Raw genomic sequence first — 16499 nt, 5'->3', positions numbered from 1 at the left:
TTGTTGTTGTTTTCGTTTTTTTTAATCGAAGGTCCCTTACTGGTCCTGCTTCCGTGGATGTGAGTGGTCGTCGGGGGAGGGGAGGGGCATCTCCACGACATTCCATTTATACACAGAACTACAGACGAGCACAGTCACTACTGTGGTTAGAAGTTGGCAGCACGGGAAGGGAGCGGGACAGGCGGGGGTAGGGGTGTCGTTAAAAAAAATACAGGACTCCCCCCAAACTGGGGTGCGGGGGGGGGGGGGGGGCTTGGTCTGTTTCAACCCAAGAGGAATCAGAAGATCAAAAGCAGTTTGGGGCCAGAACCGGCAGGGATGGGAGGAGGAGGAGGGTCCAGGGGGAGGGGGGCTGTTTGGCAACTGGGGCGAAGGAATTGCCCTCCCCTGCTGGGATCCCCCCAGCCCCTCCGGCCTGGCAGGGAGGGGGCAGCCTGCAACCCCCAAGGGCAGGTCTGGGGCTGTCAGTGTGCCGGGCAGGGGCGGGGGCTCACAAGGGCTTGCCCTCCAGGGAGATGACGGCGCTGCCCCCCAGCTTCTCCGCCAGGGTGCAGCGGTCCTTGACCTCCTCGTAGCAGTTGGCTTGCAATTCATGCTTGATTCCTGTGGGGGAGGGGGCACCTGTGAGCAGCGGGAGGGGCAGCGGGAGGGGCCGCGCTCGGCTCCCAGCAGCCCAGGCCTGGCCCTCACCTGTCAGCTTCTTCTTGATGGCGTCCTTGGAGCTGGCGTAGATCATTTTGCTCTTGAGGGGCGCGCACTCGGGGGCCCTGGAGAGACACCAGAGCAGGACTTGCAGCCCGCGCGCCGCCCAGGCAGGCGTCCCAGCACCGCCCTCCGCAGCCCCGCTCACCAGAAGATGAACACCAGGTCCTCCTTCTTGCTCTCCTTGGTCTCGTAGGTGGCGTCGTACAGGGCGTAGCGGCAGTCCTTGTCGGGCAGCATCTGCACGAAGGTGGCGTAGGGGTCCTCCACGGTCTGGCCCACGTCGCCCACCAGGATCTCCTTGCCCTCCTCCAGCACGATGTTCTTCTTGTCCTCGCTCAGGCAGAACAGCACGGCCTTCTTGCGCTTCTTCACCTCCTCGGGCGTCGACGACTTGCGCACCTTCATGTCGTTGAACACCTTGATGACGCCGTCAGAGACAGCCACGCCGGAGGCCTGCGATGGGCGGGGGCGACTGCGTGAGAGGGGCCCTCCCAGCCCACGCCCCAGGCGGTCAGTCCGGCCTGGAGGGTCCCAGCACGGCGGCCGAGCAGCCCTGTCATGACCAAGCCCAGCACCTTCCTCGTTTCCACGGCCTCGACGCTGAGGATCCGTGGGAGCAGAGCCTCTGCCGAGGTGCCGGTCCAGAGAGGCTCCGGGGCGCCAAGTCCTGCTCCCGGCACCGTCTCGGCCCTGAACAGAGCTGCCCCCCGAGCCCGTCAGGGCTGAGAGGAGGCCCAAACACTTCAGCCACCGCCTCCTCTCCGAGAGGTGACCAGGCCCCCAGGACGTCGGCAGGAGCGCCCACGGAGGCCCTGCCGTTCCAGGCAACGGATCAGACAGAATGAAGGCATCTGCTTCCGGGCTGGGGTCTTTCCCAACCAGGGTAGGAACCACAGCGCCCCATCAGGATCCCATCCCACAGCCCCAGCCTCTGAGGGTGGCCACGGGCCCCAGAGGCCCCGGGCACGAATCGAAGGGCTGCAGTGGCGGCATCCCACACGGGAGCGCTCGCCCCCCAGCCAGCTTCCTCCCACCGCCCGCAGGGGCAGAGCACGGCCCCCCGCGCAGGGCACCGGGACGGCGTGTCGGGCTCCCGGCTCCAGCCTGGCCCACACTCGGATTTGGCGGCCGTTTGGGGAGGGAACCAGCGGATGGAAGACCTCGCTGCCTTTCAGATAAACAAATATATATTTTTTTAAATTAACAAGCCAATTGCGGCGCCCAGGCCCCCGAGAGCTCTGCATCAGGCCCGGGGCGCCCTGGCCAGGAGGGGGAGCGACTGTCCACGAAGGGGAAGTCTGCACCCCCCAACTGCAGAGGAAGCTGGCCACGTGACCCAGCCGCTTCCGGAGTGGGCGGGGAGAGGACACCGAGGAGCCCCGGCCCTCTGCCCAGAGAACCGAGTCCGAGGGGCAGCGGCGCCTCCCAGGCCCTCCGTGCCCCGGAGCCGCCCAGGGCCGCCGCCCGCCCGGGGGACCGAGGTCCCCGCGCCGTCGGGCCGGACCCAGGATGCGGAGTGGTTTCCAGGCGGCGCCCGCCTGGATCACTTCCCTAAACTCGGCTCCCTCTTCCGGGCCCGGCCGGGAGAGTCGAAGCCCCCGTAGCCCGGGGGGGGGGGGGGCTGCCGCGACCCCCGGCGGCCGGGACCGCGCGTGTGCGCACGCGCCGGCCAGCAGCGCCGCCCCGGCCCGCGCCCCGGCGGGACCCCGCTCCGAGCCGCGCGCCGCAGGCCCGCAGCCCCAGCCACCTGCTCTCGCCGCGGGAGGGGCGCGGGGCCGGGCCCGCGCCGGGTGGGGCGCGCGCGCCTTCTTCCTCGCCGCCCCCGGGGCCGGGCTCGGGCGCCGCGTGCTCCGCAGGGGCGCGCGCCCCCGCGAGACGGCGCGCGACGCCGGCGGCCCCGCGAGGGGCGCGCGCCCGCGCCCCCTCCCCCACGCCGCGGCCCGCGCGGGCGCAGCAGCGCGGTGGGGGAGGGGAGGCCAGGGGGCGCGCGAGCGACGTCCGAGCCGGCCTTCCGCGGCGCCCGCGAGCGCGCACGCGCGTCCCGGCGCCGCCCGCCTCCCGGGGCGAGACCCCTCATCCCGCCCGGGGCGCTCGGGGCCGCGCTGCAGCTCCCGCTCCGCCGTCGCCCTCGGCCGCCTCCCCTCGGCCGCCGCGGCCTGCCGCTCACCATGTTTCCGGAAGCGAGAGGAAGATGGCAAGGGGGCAGAAGGCGGAGGAGACGAGAGCCGCCGCAGCTGCTGCCTGGACCCGACTGAACGCGGCCTCTCCCGGCCCCTTCCGTTTAGTAGGAGCCGCACAATGAGGGGCGGGGCGGGCTTCCGGCGCTCCCTCCCGGGGCCGACGGGAAATGGAGTCCGCGCGGCCGGCGGGCGACCCGGCGCGCCCGCCGGCTCCCTCGGCCGGCCGCGCGGTGCACGCCGGGAGATGTAGGCCGGGGCCGCGAGGGGCGGGGCCTCCGCGCGCAGCGCGCGCCCATTGGCCGAGCGTCCCAGGAAAGGCGGGCGCGCTGGCGAAGTGACCCGAAAAGGATCCCTCAGAGGCTCCAGATCCCGGCGCGGGACGGGTGTCTGGAGACTCCGGGTCTGGGGCGGCCGAGGGTGGCGGGGGACGTTGCTTTTCCGAGAGGAAGCGGCTGTTCGCTGGGCTGAGACCCGGCCCGGCAGCCGGGAGAATCGGCAAAGCTGCGCTCGTCCCCAGAGAAAAGCGGATGCGGCTCCCAGGGCAAAAAGAATAGAAAGCGCGGGGGAAGCCGCGAGGACTCGGCGTGGTGTAGTCACTGATTTTCAGGTGTTTTGCAAATTCAGGGCTGTCAGGCGGTGAGGAGAGGAAACGCGGGTGAGGCCAGACCTGGGCCTGGCTCTCGGGTGCACAGGTGCACGGTTTAACGCGGGCAGAGCCGAGGCGCGAGAGAGCGAGCGAGCGGGAGAGCAGAGCTCCGGAGGATGTCCTCGGCCCGGGCGCCCGCGGGGAGCTCCGGGGGCCAGGCCGCGCCCCCGCCGCCCCCGGGCGCCCCGCAGCTTCCCGGGAGGGGGAGGGGGCCGCAGTCGCCCCGGAGACGCGCTCGCGGCCGCCCCCGGCCGCGGGATGCCCTAGATGTCCTTATTAGGACATGAGCCTGGCGGGGGCGGAGCCGGCCGCGGCGCCGGCTTCGGGCTCCTTATAAGGCCGTGCTGGGAGGGAGGCGGGCTGGGCCCCGGCGCCCGCCCCTCCGGCCCTCTCGGGGGGTCCCGGGCCCCGCACGCCCCTGCTTGGGGTTCGCCCGCTCTCGACCTGGGACGGCTGCGGACGCCAGCAGGGCCCGCTCCCCTTCCCTGCGCCCAAACACCTGCTTACGTGTCGCTCAACCTGGGGCCACCGAGTTCCATCTCCAAACCTCGCGGGGGGAGGGGGTCCCGCGCCTCCACCGAGCCCCCGAGCCGGGGAGCCTCAGCCCCGGAGCGGCTCACGTGCGCCTCTGTGGCCGCCACACCTGCCGGGATGCACACAGCGCCTCTGCTCTCGCCCCAGTCCGCCCAGCTGGGGCATCCGCCGCCGCGCACCCCCGAGCCCCCTCCCACAGAGGCACCTGCGCTCCGCTGTCCCCCGCCCCCAGTCTCCTGGACTCTCCTCGAGCCCCCTATCCACAGAGGCACCTGCGCTCCTCTGTCCCCCGCCCCCAGTCTCCTGGACTCTGCCCGAGCCCCCTCCCACAGAGGCACCTGCGCTCCGCTGTCCCCCTCCCACAGATGCACCTGCGCTCCGCTGTCCCCCGCCCCCAGTCTCCTGGACTCTCCTCGAGCCCCCTACCCACGGATGCACCTGCGCTCCGCTGTCCCCCGCCCCCAGTCTCCTGGACTCTGCCCGAGCCCCCTCCCACAGAGGCACCTGCGCTCCGCTGTCCCCCGCCCCTCCTGGACTGTCCAAGCCTCCTCCCACAGAGGCACCTGCGCTCCGCTGTCCCCCGCCCGCCCCCAGTCTCCTGGACTCTGCCCGAGCCCCCTCCCACGGATGCACCTGCGCTCCGCTGTCCCCCGCCCCCAGTCTCCTGGACTCTCCTGGAGCCCCCTACCCACGGATGCACCTGCGCTCCGCTGTCCCCCGCCCCCAGTCTCCTGGACTCTCCTCGAGCCCCCTCCCACGGATGCACCTGCGCTCCGCTGTCCCCCGCCCCCAGTCTCCTGGACTCTCCTGGAGCCCCCTACCCACGGATGCACCTACGCTCCGCTGTCCCCCGCCCCCAGTCTCCTGGACTCTCCTCGAGCCCCCTCCCACGGATGCACCTGCGCTCCGCTGTCCCCCGCCCCCAGTCTCCTGGACTCTCTTTGAGCCCCCTCTGCAGCCCCGCTAGGCCGGAGTGAGGCAGGGCCTGGCGGTCCTCCCCGCCGCTAGGGGCGCTGTCCGCCCTCCTCCGCGGGCGCGTGGGGCCCCCGCTCTCGAATCTGCCGTGGGAGGAAGGGGCGGGTCGAGGCTCAGGGGCCTGGGCGGGGCGCGCCCGAAAAGCCGACCGCGGCCGGGCGGGGGCCCCGGGGCGAGAGGTGGCCGCGGCTGCGCTGGGCTCCGGCCACTGAGGGCCGCGCGGGGGCGGGGAGGGCGGCGGGAGGCGCCTCTCGGGCTGGGCCACGTGACTGGAGAGGTTCCCGCCCTCAGCCCCTACCCGAGCCAGGTGTTCGAATCCAGCCAAGACCCGGCGGCGGCCCGGTCCCGCGGGCGCCGGGGCTCATGGCGGCGCCGGTCCGCCTGGGCCGGAAGCGCCCGCTGCCCGAGTGCCCGAACCCGCTCTTCGTGCGCTGGCTCACCGAGTGGCGCGACGAGGCGGCCAGCAGGGGGCGCCGCACGCGCTTCGTGTTTCAGAAGGTGGGTGCCGGGGGCAGGTGCGGGCCGAGCCGGCCGGCGGGACCGACCTGCCCTGACCCGAGGGCCTCCCGCCCGCCTCCGCCAGGCCCTGCGCTCCCTCCGGCGGTACCCACTGCCCCTGCGCAGCGGGAAAGAAGCTAAGATCCTGCAGCACTTTGGAGACGGGCTCTGCAGGATGCTGGAGGAGCGGCTGCGCCAGCACCGAGCGTCCGGCGGTGAGCGCCCGCCGCGTGCCCTGGCTGCGGGCTCGGGCTTCCGCTTGCCCCGGGGCTGGCGGGTCTCCAGGCTGCACCCCGGGACCCTCGGAGCTGCGGTGCGGGGCTGGCGGGTCTCCAGGCTGCACCCCGGGACCCTCGGAGCTGCGGTGCGGGGCTGGCGGGTCTCCAGGCTGCACCCCGGGACCCTCGGAGCTGCGGTGCGGGGCTGGCGGGTCTCCAGGCTGCACCCCGGGACCCTCGGAGCTGCGGTGCGGGGCTGGCGGGTCTCCAGGCTGCACCCCGGGACCCTCGGAGCTGCGGTGCGGGGCTGGCGGGTCTCCAGGCTGCACCCCGGGACCCTCGGAGCTGCGGTGCGGGGCTGACGCTCTCACGCTCCCGCAGGCGGCGGCGACGGCGATGGCCAGGGCTCACCGTCCGGAGCGAGGAGTCCCCCCGGCGAAGGGCCGCCCGCCCAGGCCCCTCCCGTGGCAGTGAGGAGGGGAGGGGAGGGCACAGGGGGAGCCGGGCACTAGGGGCGTGGGGCGTTAGCAGGCCTGAGTCCGGCTCTCACCGCGGCTGCCTGGCTTGGGGCGAACGACATCCTGTTAGTGCTTTAAGCTGTAAGTTGGGATGTTGGGAACAGCTGTCGAGAGCTCCACGCTCAGCCACTTAGGGAAGCCACGCTGGGGTCCTTGCTGGGGCAGACTTCCTGCCCTCGGTGGGAGGAGGAGCTGGGGGGGCAGCAGGCAACTCCCTGCCCCTGCCGCCCCCCCCGCCTCTGCCCCGATTTCTAGGGGGTCGACCCCTCTGCCGGCCCGTTTTACAGGTGGGGCAGCCGTGGCCTGGCCGGGGTCCTGCAGCGCCGCGGGGCCTGGCTCCCTTTCCCAGTCAGAGCCCCCTCTTTTTCAGGCCTCTGCGCAGCCCCAGGCAGGGGGTTCCGGTGGCTACTGGCCGGCTCGGCACTCAGGGGCCCGGGCGGTGCTGCTGCTGCTCTACCAGGAGCACCTGGTGCGTGCGGGCCGCACGGGAGGGGACGGGCATGGGGGCGGGCCGCGCGGCCGGGGCGCGGAGCGGCCGGCGCTGAGCCTGCCCCGGCGTGTCTGCTGGCCGTAGAACCCCGAGGGCCGAGGCTTCCTGACCAAGGAGGAGCTGCTGCAGCGGTGCGCTCAGATGGCCGCCAGGGTGAGCGCAGAGCGCGGGCACGGGGCTGACCCCCGCGTGGCAGCACCGCGGCTCTCTTAGCGCCCCCCTCCCGCCGCGCAGGTCACCCCCGGGAGCTCTCGGTCCTGGCCAGCGCTCCGCTCCCTGCTGCACAGGAACCTGGTGCTCAGGACGCACCAGCCAGCCAGGTGCGGACAGGGGAGGCGGGGCCGCGGCAGTGGGCGTGGGGGGCGGTGAGCGTGGCGGGGGCAGTGGGCGTGGCGAACTGGTGGGTCCCGTGGGCAGTTCCCAGACCCGACGCCGAGGCTGGGGAGTGTGGGAGGGAGGGGGGGCGGTGAGGCCAACTGGAGAAGCCGTTCGAAGGCCTTAGAATGGGTGAGCGGGAAGACAAGGGAGGAGTGCGTGCCCGAGGTCGCTTTTCCCAGACCCGGGAAGTGGCACCGGGCAGGGGCGGGAAGGCGGGCGCAGGGAGCCGCTGGGCTCGTTTGCGGGAGGCCAGCCCAGCCCAGCCCAGCGTGGGGCAGGCGGAGAGCCGGCCAGGGGCCAGAGCTGTGTGTGTCCCCCACCTCCCAGGTACTCGCTCACCGCGGAGGGCCTGGAGCTGGCCCGGAAGCTGGCTGAATCGGGACCATGCTCCGTGAACACGGGCGTGGGGCCCGAGCAGCCTCCCGGGGAGGAGCCGGCAGTGCCAGGAGCGGCCCCGGCTGAGCTGTGAGCAGGGGCAGGGGGAGGTGGGGGCCTGGAAATGAAGCCGCCACCCCGCCCTGGCTCTGTCGCCTGCAGCTGAGCCGGGGCACTGGGGGCTCTGGCCTCCAACACCCTCTCTCCCCCTCTCCTGTAGTGGCGCCAGCGCAGGGGGTGTCCAGCAGGCAGCGCTGGAGCTGGGGCCCGGGGAGTACAGGGTGCTGTTGTGTGTGGACGTTGGGGAGACCAGGGGGTGAGTGAGGCGGGGCAGCCTGGGAGCCGGTGGGGGGAGGGGGATGCTGGCCTGCCCTGACCTTGGCCTCCTCTGCACCACCAGGGCGGGGCACAGGCCCGAGCTACTCCGAGAACTCCAGCGGCTGCGTGTGAGCCACACGGTGCGCAAGCTGCACGTCGGGGACTTTGTGTGGGTGGCACAGGAGACCCAGCCCAGGGACCCAGGTAAAGGTGGGCAGGTGTCAGAGGCGGGGCCAGGTGGGCAGGGGACACGCCCGCGAGATCGCCCTCCCTGGCTTCTCGGCAGCAAGGCCAGGGGAGTTGGTGCTGGACCACATTGTGGAGCGCAAGCGGCTGGACGACCTGTGCAGCAGCATCGTGGACGGCCGCTTCCGGGAGCAGAAGGTTCCTTGGCCTGCGCACACCCCGCCCGTCGCCCGCCCCAGGGCCGCCTCGCCCCCAGGACTCCGGGGGCTCTGCCAGGAGCCACCTGGGGTCAGACCCCCGCGGTCCCATCCGGCCACACAGCAGGAGCCCAGGGCACCCAGCCCCTGCGGTCTCCAAGGAACCAGGCCCGGCCGTCTGGGAGTGGAGTCTCACGCTGATTTCCACAGAGGCTACACGGAGACCAGGGCAGGCTGAGAGGGCCCAGGGCGCGGCGTCCATGTCTGACCCTCCCCGCCCGCCCCTGCCTTCCAGTTCCGGCTGAAGCGCTGCGGCCTGGGGCGCCGAGTGTACCTGGTGGAGGAGCACGGCTCAGCCCAGAACCTCAGCCTCCCAGAGAGCACGCTCCTGCAGGCCGTCACCAACACTCAGGTGAGCGAGGGCGGGCAGGCCGGCCGGCGGGGCGCCTGGGCCCAGGCTCGGGCGGGAACCTCCCAGCCTCTCCGTCGTCCCCTAGGTCATCGACGGCTTCTTTGTGAAACGCACGGCGGACATCAAGGAGTCAGCTGCCTACCTGGCCCTCATGACTCGGGGCCTGCAGAGACTCTATCAGGTGAGCTGGGCACCTGCCTGCCGCTGCCCGTACTTGGGCCTGGGCCCCCACGTGCTCCAGGCCAGCTCCCGCAGCCTGCGGTTGGGAAGGACTGGCAGGGCGCTGGTCCCTGAGGGCTGCAGCCTGGCCTCAGTGCCACCTTCTTCTAGGGCCACACCCTACGCAGCCGCCCCTGGGAGCCCCCCGGGGACCCGGGATCCGAGACCAGGCCCAGCCCGAACCCCCTGTGCTCACTCCTCACCTTCAGCGACTTCAACGCAGGAGCCATCAAGAACAAGGTACCGCCTCCGCGCACCCAGCTCCTCCTTGCCCGGCCCCGCCCCGCCCCCTGACACCGCCCCCCGCCCCCCCAGGCCCAGTCCGTGCGAGAGGTCTTTGCGCGGCAGCTGATGCAGGTGCGTGGAGTGAGTGGGGAGAAGGCAGCGGCGCTGGTGGATCGATACAGCACCCCGTCCAGGCAGGTGTCCACGAGGGTCCCCGCCCTCCCCACGCCCAGACCAGTTCAGCTCACACCTGGGGTTGGGAGGGACTAGCTGTGTGGCCGTGTGGACCCAGGATGGACGGATCCAGCTGAACCCCGGGGATCTTGCAGCAGGCAGCGGGGCCCCAGGCACTGGGGAGGCCATGGGCGGGAGGGAGACTGGGCTGGCCCAGCCATCGTCATCCCCCCTCCCCCCTCCCGCACCCGCAGCCTCCTGGCCGCCTATGATGCCTGTGGCAGCCCCAAGGAGCAGGAGATGCTGCTCAGCACCATCAAGTGCGGGCGTCTGCAGAGGTGAGGCCAGGAGGCGGGGCAGGGGCAGGGCGGCCCTGGCAGGGGTGGGGTGGGGCGGGGCGGGCGGCCCTGGGCCCAGGCAGGCCCTCACCGGCCTGTCTTCTGCAGGAACCTGGGGCCTGTTCTGAGCAGGACCTTATCCCAGCTCTACTGCAGCTGCGGCCCGCTGACCTGAGCTGGCTGACCCGGGCCGGCTGACCCGAGCCCGCTGACCCGAGCTGTGCGGGGAAACTGCCCTGGTCCCCTTCCCCCCCCCCCCTCCCTCCCTCCCTCCCAGGCCTCTTAACAAGGCCTCAGGCCACAATAAAATGAAGTCTGCAGTGTGTGGAGGGCACGTTAGAGGGAGTCCTCCAGGCCTGGGGCTCCTGGGCCTGGGGCCGCAGTGTGCGGGCGACCTTGACCTAGTTTGCATGAGCGGATGGTCCCTGAGCAGAGTCCCTCTGCTGCGAGGTTCTCTGGCTTGGGAAAGAAGAGTGGAAGACCACAGCAAGCAGTTGCCTTCTTTATAACTTAGAACACAGGCCCAGGGAGTGGCGAGGGCTGTCCAGAGGCCTGGCCTAGAGCTGGGACTGGGCCTGTGGCGCTGTCCGTCGCGGGGGGTTCCTCGGGTCCCCTGCAGGGGGCCAGCCAGGCCTAACGCTCAAAGTCTGCACATTCCCCTCCTTCCCTCTGGGTGGGGGGCAGCCCTGCCCCCTCCCCGGCGGCCTCGGCCAGCAGGGCTCCTTCTTGCTCCCTTTATTGCCTGTCCCTGTCTGCCCCTCACAACAGCATCTTCAGTCACCCCGCGGCCCCCACCCGCCCCTCAGAAGGCGTAGGCCCCCACGAAGACGGTGAGTCTCAGCACGGAGCTGGCCCGGTAGCTCATGAGGGAGTTCATGGTGACCATCTCCAGGTCCAGCACGTACTCCCGGGGGCCTGTCACCGGCCGGGCAAGGACCAACATGGCGCTGACATTGTTGATTTGCTGCAGGGCACACGGGTTGGGGGACGTGTAGACGGGTCAGCCTCGATTCCAGGACCCTGCTCCAGTCACCGTCTCCCCTCCCCTCCCCTCCTGCCCTCGGAGAGCCACAGGTGCCCCCCCACCCCCAGCCGGTTCTGTCCAACCAGGGCTCAAGGCCAGGTGTGACGCTGGGGGGTGGTGAGGCCTTTGGTGACCTGGAGCAGGCAGACTCCCCTTTGAAGCACCCACTTTCCAGAAATAAAAACTGGCATGCGCAGTGGCACAGCAGGGGAAGGCCCTGCGGGGGGCACCCACGTCCCACAGGGGAGTGCCTGGTTCCAGCTCCTGCTGATCCCCCGGGAGGCAGCGGACGACGGCCTGAGTGCACGGGTTTCTGCCGCCCATATGGGAGACCCAGGGGAGCTCCTGGCTTCTAGCTTCAGTCTGGCCCAGCCCTGGCAGTTGCAGATATGTGGGGAGGGGGTGAACCTGCAGATGGAAGATTCTCTCTCTCTCCCTCTAACTTTCAGATAAACAGCTGGCATGCCATAGCAGGCAAAACAGCTGCCTATGACGCCGGCATCCCTTATGGGCGCTGGTTTGAGACCCGGCTGCTCCACTTCCAGTCCAGCTCCCTGCTAATGCGCCTGGGAGAACAGTGGAGGGTGGCCCAGGTGCTTGGGCCCCTGCACACGTGTGGGAGACCGGCATGAAGCTCCTGGCTTTGGCCTGGCCCAACCAACTGGGATATCTTTTTCTCTGTGTCTCTCTTTCAAATAAATAAATAAATCCTTAGAGGAAAAAATAAGTAAAACCCAAGCACGGCCAGCAGATAAACCGCACACGTGGTCCTGGCTTTGAGACTTGACCTGCTCTGCGGACCCCTCCCTGCTACAGCTCCACCAGCAGGGCTCTGGCCCCAGACCCCTGCACGAGCCCCCAACACCATTCCCTTGTTTTATGGGTGAGGAAGTTGCAGTCAGATAGTAGAAACCACACCAGGCCTGAAGCCCCACCTCCCCGGGGGTGGGGCACGGCTCGGGAACCGTCTCCCACATCAGGCTTCCAGGAATTCAGTTGAGGGGTGGGGGTGAGGGAGAGCCTTACCCTGATGTAGAAGTCTCCCTGTGAGTTCCCGGCACGGATCTGGAAGGCATTGTAGGCGCCGGGGTAGACGGACGTGGCCTGGATCTGGAACACGTCGGCAGGGACGCTCCGCTCGGAGGTGATGCTCATGTAGCGGTGCACGATGGACGAGGGCTGCTCTCGGCACAGGGGATTGGAAGCCGGACAGAGGCAGCGGCTAGAGACCCCAAGGTGCGGGACACAAATGAAGTCCTAGCTCATCTTGCCACGCCCCCACCCCGGCCCTGAAACTTTGCCCACCTGCAAAAGATCTTCCCATTCCCCTGGAACTGTTGACAGGGTTTAGCCATGAAAGACTACAACTCCCATCAGCCCTCACTGGCACTCGTCAGCTCAAGCAGACAGCGGCCCACCCCAAAGCCCTCTGGGTGTTGTAGTTTCTGCTGGCACAGCACGGACTCACTTGTCAGACACCTGCACATAGGGCTCCACGCAGCGGTTCGTGTCCACGCAGCGGTAACCCCCGTGGAAGTTAACACAGGTTTGGGCCTCAGAGCACTGGTGTGCACCAGACTCACACTCATCGATGTCTGTGGGGAGGGGGACAGAAGCTTCAGGCCGCCAGCCCCCAACGCCCCTGCCTGCCCCACCTGGGCAGGCCGTACCTTGGCAGAGGCGTGAGGCCATCAGCTGGTAGCCCTGTGGGCAGTGGCAGGAGAAGCGTCCCGGCTCGTTGACACAGCGGTACTGGCAGAGGTAGCTGGAGTAGCTGCACTCGTCGATATCTGAGGAAGGCTGGGGGTGAGGACGCTGGGCCCGGGGAGGCCTCGCGGGTCAGCCCCACAAAGGCTACTGCCAGGGCCCATCGCGTGTCGGGCTGAATGTGGGGAAGCAGAGATGAGACAAGCCCCCTCCCCCCAGTAAAGGGTAACTGGGGTCACAGAAGGACTCCCAGTCCTGCCCGGCCCCACGACAAAGAAGCTCGGGGCGTCTGGAGGCTCAGGTGCACTTCGGGGAACCTCACTTCCCCTGCCTTTAGAATGAGTGAATGAGGGGCTGGCGCTGTGGTGCAGAGGATAAAGCCACCACCCGCAATGCTGGCCTCCCATGCAGGTGCCGGTTCAAATCCCGGCTGCTCCACTTCCGAGCCGGCTCCCTGCCAATGCCCTTGGGAAAGCAACAGAGGATGGCTCAAGTGCTCGGGCCCCTGCACCCACGTACGTAGGAACCCTGGGTGAACTTCCAGGCTCCTAACCCAGCCTGGCCCAGCCCTGGCTGTTGCAGCCATTTGGGGAATGAACAGCAAATGGAAAATATCTCAGTGTATATACACTGTGTGTGTACAACTGTGCCTTTCAAATGAACAAAAAATATTCTTAAAAAACATGCACAGGTCAGACTAGAGGGATCACGAGGGACCTAGTTTACAAATCCTGAAACTCACAAGGGAGCTACACATGCAGACCATTTTCTTTCTTTCTGTTTTTTATTTCATTTTCATTTTATTTGAAAGGCATAGAGACAGAAACCTTCCATTCATAGTTCACTCCTCAAAGAGCTGCAACAGCCGGGGCTCAGGGGAGCCCAGAGCTCAGTGCAGGTCTCCCGTGTGAGTGACAGACACCTGGCCACAGCGGCCTTCACCTCCTGCCTCCCAGGGTACCAATTAGCAGGGAGCTGGGACTGTGAGTGGAGCTGGGCTGGGACTCAGGTATTCGGGTACGAGGCGTGGGCATCTCAAGCAGTGTCTTTTCCGTCCTCTCCAACACCTGTCCTCGTCCCACTTAACCCTTGAGAGGACCCCCTAGGGCGAGGAAACAGGCTCAGACCAGCGACTGCCCCCGTGCAGCCTGACCCCCGTCTCACCACAGCTGCCACCAGCACTCCTGAGCCTCTCTGTCCTCCATCCAAGGCTGGGAGTGCCCTGCGGCCAGCCTGGGTGCAGCACCCTGCAGGGGCGCGCGTCCCTCCGGAGTGGACAGGGCGTGGAGGCACTGAATGGAAGCGCACGCGCCGCGGCCCTGGCCGCCGCTAGGGGAGCCTGCGCAGGGCTCAGCTCACCGCTGCAGGAGAAGCCGTCACGGTGCAGCTCGTAGCCCTGGTGGCAGCGACACAGGAAGGTCCCGTAGGAGTTGAAGCAGCGCTGCTCACACGGGGCGCCCATGTCGCACTCGTTCACATCTGGGGGTGCCGGGACAAAAGCAGAGGAGCAGTCTGGGCTGGCCGTCAGGGGCGCTCCCCCACCTCATACCTCCCAGCCCCGGGGGCCCCAGGAGCCCTGCCTGGCCCAGCCTCACCCACACAGGAGCGGTTGTTGGGCCCCAGCTGGAAGCCCGGTTCACACTGGCAGCGGAAGGAGCCGGGCAGGTTCACACAACGGTGCTGGCAGTAGCGGTAGCGGCACTCGTCAACGTCTGTGATGGAGGCGGGGAGGGAAGCCGCGGAAGGCGCCAGTCAGCGGGGCCCCGGCAGCTGGGACCCGAGGCCTCACTGCCCATGGTCCCGGATGTGTCTGGGCAACTGGACGGGGCCAGCCAGCCAGAGCACGCACGCACAGGTACACACACACAAACACGCACACACACAAACACGTACACGCATGCGCGCACACACACACAGTGTCCATGCAGTCCTCTGTGTCTGATGGCAGGGAGGCAGAGGGAGCCGGGGACTGGGGTGATGCCCAGAGGTGGGCTGGAGTTGGGGGCTCGGGAACAGACAGGCTGCTGGCCGCACTCACCCACACACTCCGGCCCAATCTTGCGGTAGCCATCCGGGCAGGTGCACTCGTAAGAGCCAGGCAGGTTGTGGCAGTCCTGGCTGGGCCGACAGTCGTGCAAGGCCTGGGCACACTCGTCCACATCTGTGGCAGACGCCCCTGAGCCTCCGCCTGGGGTCGCTCACGCCATCCAGCGTGGCAGGCACCCAGCATGGGAGGACACAGTCCAGAAGCCACCACGAGGGCACACCAGACCCCTCCCACCCACCCGCCAGCCTGGGAGGCAGCAGGAGACAAGGCCCTGTCCACACCCTCGGCCCCCAGCGACCCTGATCCCAGGACACCCTCCGTCCAGGGCCCGTGGCTTCCAGGGGTGGAGTCCAGATCAGGGCTCCTGCAGGTCTCTGCAGCACGTGAGGAGAGGGCCCCCTGGGGCTGGCCTCGGACACAGCGAAGGCCTGGATGAGGGGCCGGGTGTCCTCTGGGGGCCCCCAAAAGCCATCACTAAGGGCTTGGAGCAACGCAAGAACACGAGCCCAAGTTGCGAGAAGCGTGGCGACAGCATGGGACGCCAGGGCACAGAGGGACTCACCCACGCAGCTCCCCTGTTCGTCGGGCTCATAGCCTGGCGGGCAGGAGTTGGGGTGCTGAGCGGGGGGCACAGGCGGCGGGGGGCCCTCGCCGTGCAGGTCGTTGATGACAGCAGCCGAGCGCGGCAGACACAGGTAGCCCCCGTAGTGATTGATGCACTTCATCTCCCCCTTGCAGGCCTCAGGGATGGTCAGGCACTCATTCACATCTGTGGGAGGTGGCCTGCTCGGCACAGCCGATCCCGGGGGCGGGGGGTGCAAGGCAGGAGCCCGCTCGGCCCTCCCTGAGCCCCACAGTTAAGGCAGCCTGGTGTACCCAGGACCCCTCCCCTCCACACAGCCCCGCCCCGGGCTGGAAGTGGGTAGGGGTTGCCACTGCTGCCCCCACGCTGCCTCCAAGGGGGTCTTAAGCCCTGTTGGAAGCCCCGGCCCTGGCTCAGCCGGGCAGTGATCTGCAGGCCCCCCCGCCCCGTGGACACCGCCCTCCCAGGTTGCGATGGGGCAAAGCCTTCCGTGGGACCAGCTGCTTCGGGGTTCCCCCAGTGGTTCTCCCATCTACCCGCGGTGGGCAGGGTTTCCCGGGTTCTTGGAGAGGGAGGGGCCGCCCTGCCCTGCTGGGCTGGGTAGAGCACAGGCCCCCTGGGCTCTGGTCCCTGCTCCTGGGGGGCTGGTCCCCCGTCACACTCACCCCGGCAGTGCTGGCTGTCTGGGTCCCACTCGTAGCCATCGGTGCATTCCTGGAAGGAAACCGGAGGCTGCAGTGGTCACCCAGGGTCCCCTCCAACTGGCCAGGCCAACAGCAGGGCCTGAGCCTGGGCCACCCTCCCAGTCTGTTCCAAACAATGGCCCCCAGCCGCTCTACCGGCCGGGGTTGGGGGTGAATCTACCCCAAGAACAGCCTCCCGGGGACCCTGGTCTCCCAGTGGCAGGCCACCCGCCCCCGCTGTCCCCACCGTGTAGCTGTCCGGTTCCTCGGAGTCCTGCGGTGACGCTGCCCCCAAGAGCAGCAGCAGCAGCGCCCACAGCAGCAGAGACCCAGGGAGGCAGGAGGCGCAGGGGAGCATCCTGGGGCTGGGAGGTGGCGGGCAGGGGTCAGGGGCCTCTGCCACGGCCGCCCCATCCTCCCCCCCTCCCTCACCGAGCCCCGGCCCCGACAGCTCCGGCTCAGGTCCGAGCCTGGGGCCCTGCAGCCTCGCAGGACCCGGGGCCCACTGGTTTCGTAGGCCCGGGTTCCGGGCCCACTCCGCCCCCGCCCGGTTCCCTAGCGGTGCGGGCCGAGGACGCGGGCCTCTCGGCTCCGCGGCCGCCGACTCGGCCGAGACTCCGGCCCGCGCCCTCCTCCCACGGACCGCCACTCACTCGGCCGCGACGCCCCCGCGGCTCCGGCGGCTCCAACAGTGCCTGCGGGCGGACGGACGGGCGGACGGCGCAGCTCCCTGGACGCGCGGCCCCAGGAAGCGCCCCCCGCCCGCCCGCCCGCCGCGGTGCGGCCCACCCCGGCGCCTCCGCCCGCCCTTCGGCGGATTCCTGAGCCCGCGCCAGGGGGAGGGACCCCGACCCCCCGCTTCTCCGCCC

At 69.3% G+C, this 16499-nt stretch overlaps 3 protein-coding genes across 4 annotated transcripts; 1 reads left to right on the top strand and 2 right to left on the bottom strand.

Moving 5' to 3' along the window:
* On the bottom strand, positions 1–2984 carry CFL1 (cofilin 1). Its single transcript, XM_062195814.1, has 4 exons — positions 2873–2984; positions 851–1158; positions 691–767; positions 1–603 (listed from the first exon to the last, which is right to left on the bottom strand). Exons 1-4 carry the CDS (start codon positions 2873–2875, stop codon positions 491–493), a joined length of 501 nt encoding a protein of 166 aa, XP_062051798.1. The 5' UTR covers positions 2876–2984; the 3' UTR covers positions 1–490.
* A 2253-nt stretch (positions 2985–5237) lies between these two features.
* MUS81 (MUS81 structure-specific endonuclease subunit) lies at positions 5238–10089 on the top strand. Its single transcript, XM_062195811.1, has 16 exons — positions 5238–5538; positions 5624–5753; positions 6138–6226; positions 6645–6743; positions 6849–6917; positions 6999–7084; positions 7470–7607; positions 7738–7833; positions 7918–8039; positions 8122–8219; positions 8514–8630; positions 8716–8811; positions 8961–9089; positions 9165–9268; positions 9503–9586; positions 9695–10089. The coding sequence occupies exons 1-16, from the start codon at positions 5404–5406 to the stop codon at positions 9759–9761; spliced, it is 1659 nt and encodes a 552-aa protein (XP_062051795.1). The 5' UTR covers positions 5238–5403; the 3' UTR covers positions 9762–10089.
* Positions 10054–16367, bottom strand: EFEMP2 (EGF containing fibulin extracellular matrix protein 2). 2 transcript variants are annotated; one of them, XM_062195812.1, is made up of 11 exons: positions 16284–16367; positions 15878–15995; positions 15613–15661; positions 14927–15133; positions 14356–14478; positions 13913–14029; positions 13677–13829; positions 12281–12400; positions 12079–12205; positions 11637–11832; positions 10054–10550 (listed from the first exon to the last, which is right to left on the bottom strand). In XM_062195812.1, the coding sequence occupies exons 2-11, from the start codon at positions 15986–15988 to the stop codon at positions 10389–10391; spliced, it is 1365 nt and encodes a 454-aa protein (XP_062051796.1). In that variant the 5' UTR covers positions 15989–15995; positions 16284–16367; the 3' UTR covers positions 10054–10388. The 2 variants fall into 2 exon arrangements, with proteins under 2 accessions (XP_062051796.1, XP_062051797.1); XM_062195813.1 differs by having other exon boundaries at positions 13677–13796.
* Positions 16368–16499: the final 132 nt, after the last annotated feature.

The sequence above is a fragment of the Lepus europaeus genome, chromosome 7 (genome assembly GCF_033115175.1).
Source record: "Lepus europaeus isolate LE1 chromosome 7, mLepTim1.pri, whole genome shotgun sequence".
Taxonomy (NCBI): Eukaryota; Metazoa; Chordata; class Mammalia; order Lagomorpha; family Leporidae; genus Lepus; species Lepus europaeus.
This window is presented reverse-complemented; position numbering and strand designations above follow the sequence as displayed.

Excerpts from the sequence above, each read along its gene's own strand:
- CFL1 (XM_062195814.1), bottom strand. Across the intron at positions 768-850 it reads GACCTGGTGTTCATCTTCTG|GGCCCCCGAGTGCGCGCCCC; the intron begins GTGAGCGGGGCT and ends GTGTCTCTCCAG. Across the intron at positions 604-690 it reads CATCAAGAAGAAGCTGACAG|GAATCAAGCATGAATTGCAA; the intron begins GTGAGGGCCAGG and ends CCTCCCCCACAG.
- MUS81 (XM_062195811.1), top strand. The coding sequence starts at position 5,404 with ATGGCGGCGCCGGTCCGCCTGGGCCGGAAGCGCCCGCTGCCCGAGTGC. Across the intron at positions 8,220-8,513 it reads GCCGCTTCCGGGAGCAGAAG|TTCCGGCTGAAGCGCTGCGG; the intron begins GTTCCTTGGCCT and ends CCTGCCTTCCAG. Across the intron at positions 9,269-9,502 it reads CGATACAGCACCCCGTCCAG|CCTCCTGGCCGCCTATGATG; the intron begins GCAGGTGTCCAC and ends CCGCACCCGCAG.
- EFEMP2 (XM_062195812.1), bottom strand. The coding sequence starts at position 15,988 with ATGCTCCCCTGCGCCTCCTGCCTCCCTGGGTCTCTGCTGCTGTGGGCG. Across the intron at positions 15,134-15,612 it reads AGACAGCCAGCACTGCCGGG|ATGTGAATGAGTGCCTGACC; the intron begins GTGAGTGTGACG and ends CACCTCCCACAG. Across the intron at positions 11,833-12,078 it reads TATGTGCAGGTGTCTGACAA|CCGCTGCCTCTGTCCGGCTT; the intron begins GTGAGTCCGTGC and ends TGGGGTCTCTAG.